Genomic DNA, 440 nt, shown 5'->3' with positions numbered 1-440 from the left:
GCGGCCGCAGCCTCCTCCAGCCCCTGCGGGGGCCGCGCCGGGGACCCCCCGCTCCGCCTCAGGAGCGACCGGGAGCGAGCGGAGAAGGGACTGCTCAGGGGGACTGGGGGGCGGGTGGGCCGCCGGGGGCCCGCGCATCCCCACCCCCCGCCATTACCTCGATGTACGGGACGATTTTGCAGGAGAAGTCTTCTAGGAGCCACTTCTTGGTGAGCTCCTGGAAGATGACCAGCGGCAGGCAGAAGAAGACGATGAGGAAGTCCCAGAAGGCCAGGTTGGCCAGCAGGGAGTTGGAGATGCTCCGCATGTAGTAGTTGTGGCAGACGATGCACATCACTGCCATGTTGCCCATGATGCCGATGCCGAAGATCACCACGGAGAGGCACATGACGGCGTAGGCGCCGTACGACTCCTCGGTCAGCGGGTAGAAGGGGTTGCGG

At 66.1% G+C, this 440-nt stretch overlaps 1 protein-coding gene across 1 annotated transcript in view; it reads right to left on the bottom strand.

Moving 5' to 3' along the window:
• Positions 1-439, bottom strand: part of GPR37 (G protein-coupled receptor 37 (endothelin receptor type B-like)) — a gene marked incomplete at its 5' end in the record, with an annotated part of 13,437 nt that extends 12,998 nt beyond the window's left edge. Inside the window, one exon of the mRNA XM_009883689.1 lies at positions 158-439. Coding sequence (XP_009881991.1) covers positions 158-439 — 282 coding nt within the window. The remainder of the gene's footprint in view (positions 1-157) is intronic.
• Between the last annotated feature and the right edge of the window lies 1 nt (position 440).

Source organism: Charadrius vociferus, unplaced genomic scaffold (genome assembly GCF_000708025.1).
Source record: "Charadrius vociferus isolate BGI_N301 unplaced genomic scaffold, ASM70802v2 scaffold43, whole genome shotgun sequence".
Taxonomy (NCBI): domain Eukaryota; kingdom Metazoa; phylum Chordata; class Aves; order Charadriiformes; family Charadriidae; genus Charadrius; species Charadrius vociferus.
This window is presented reverse-complemented; position numbering and strand designations above follow the sequence as displayed.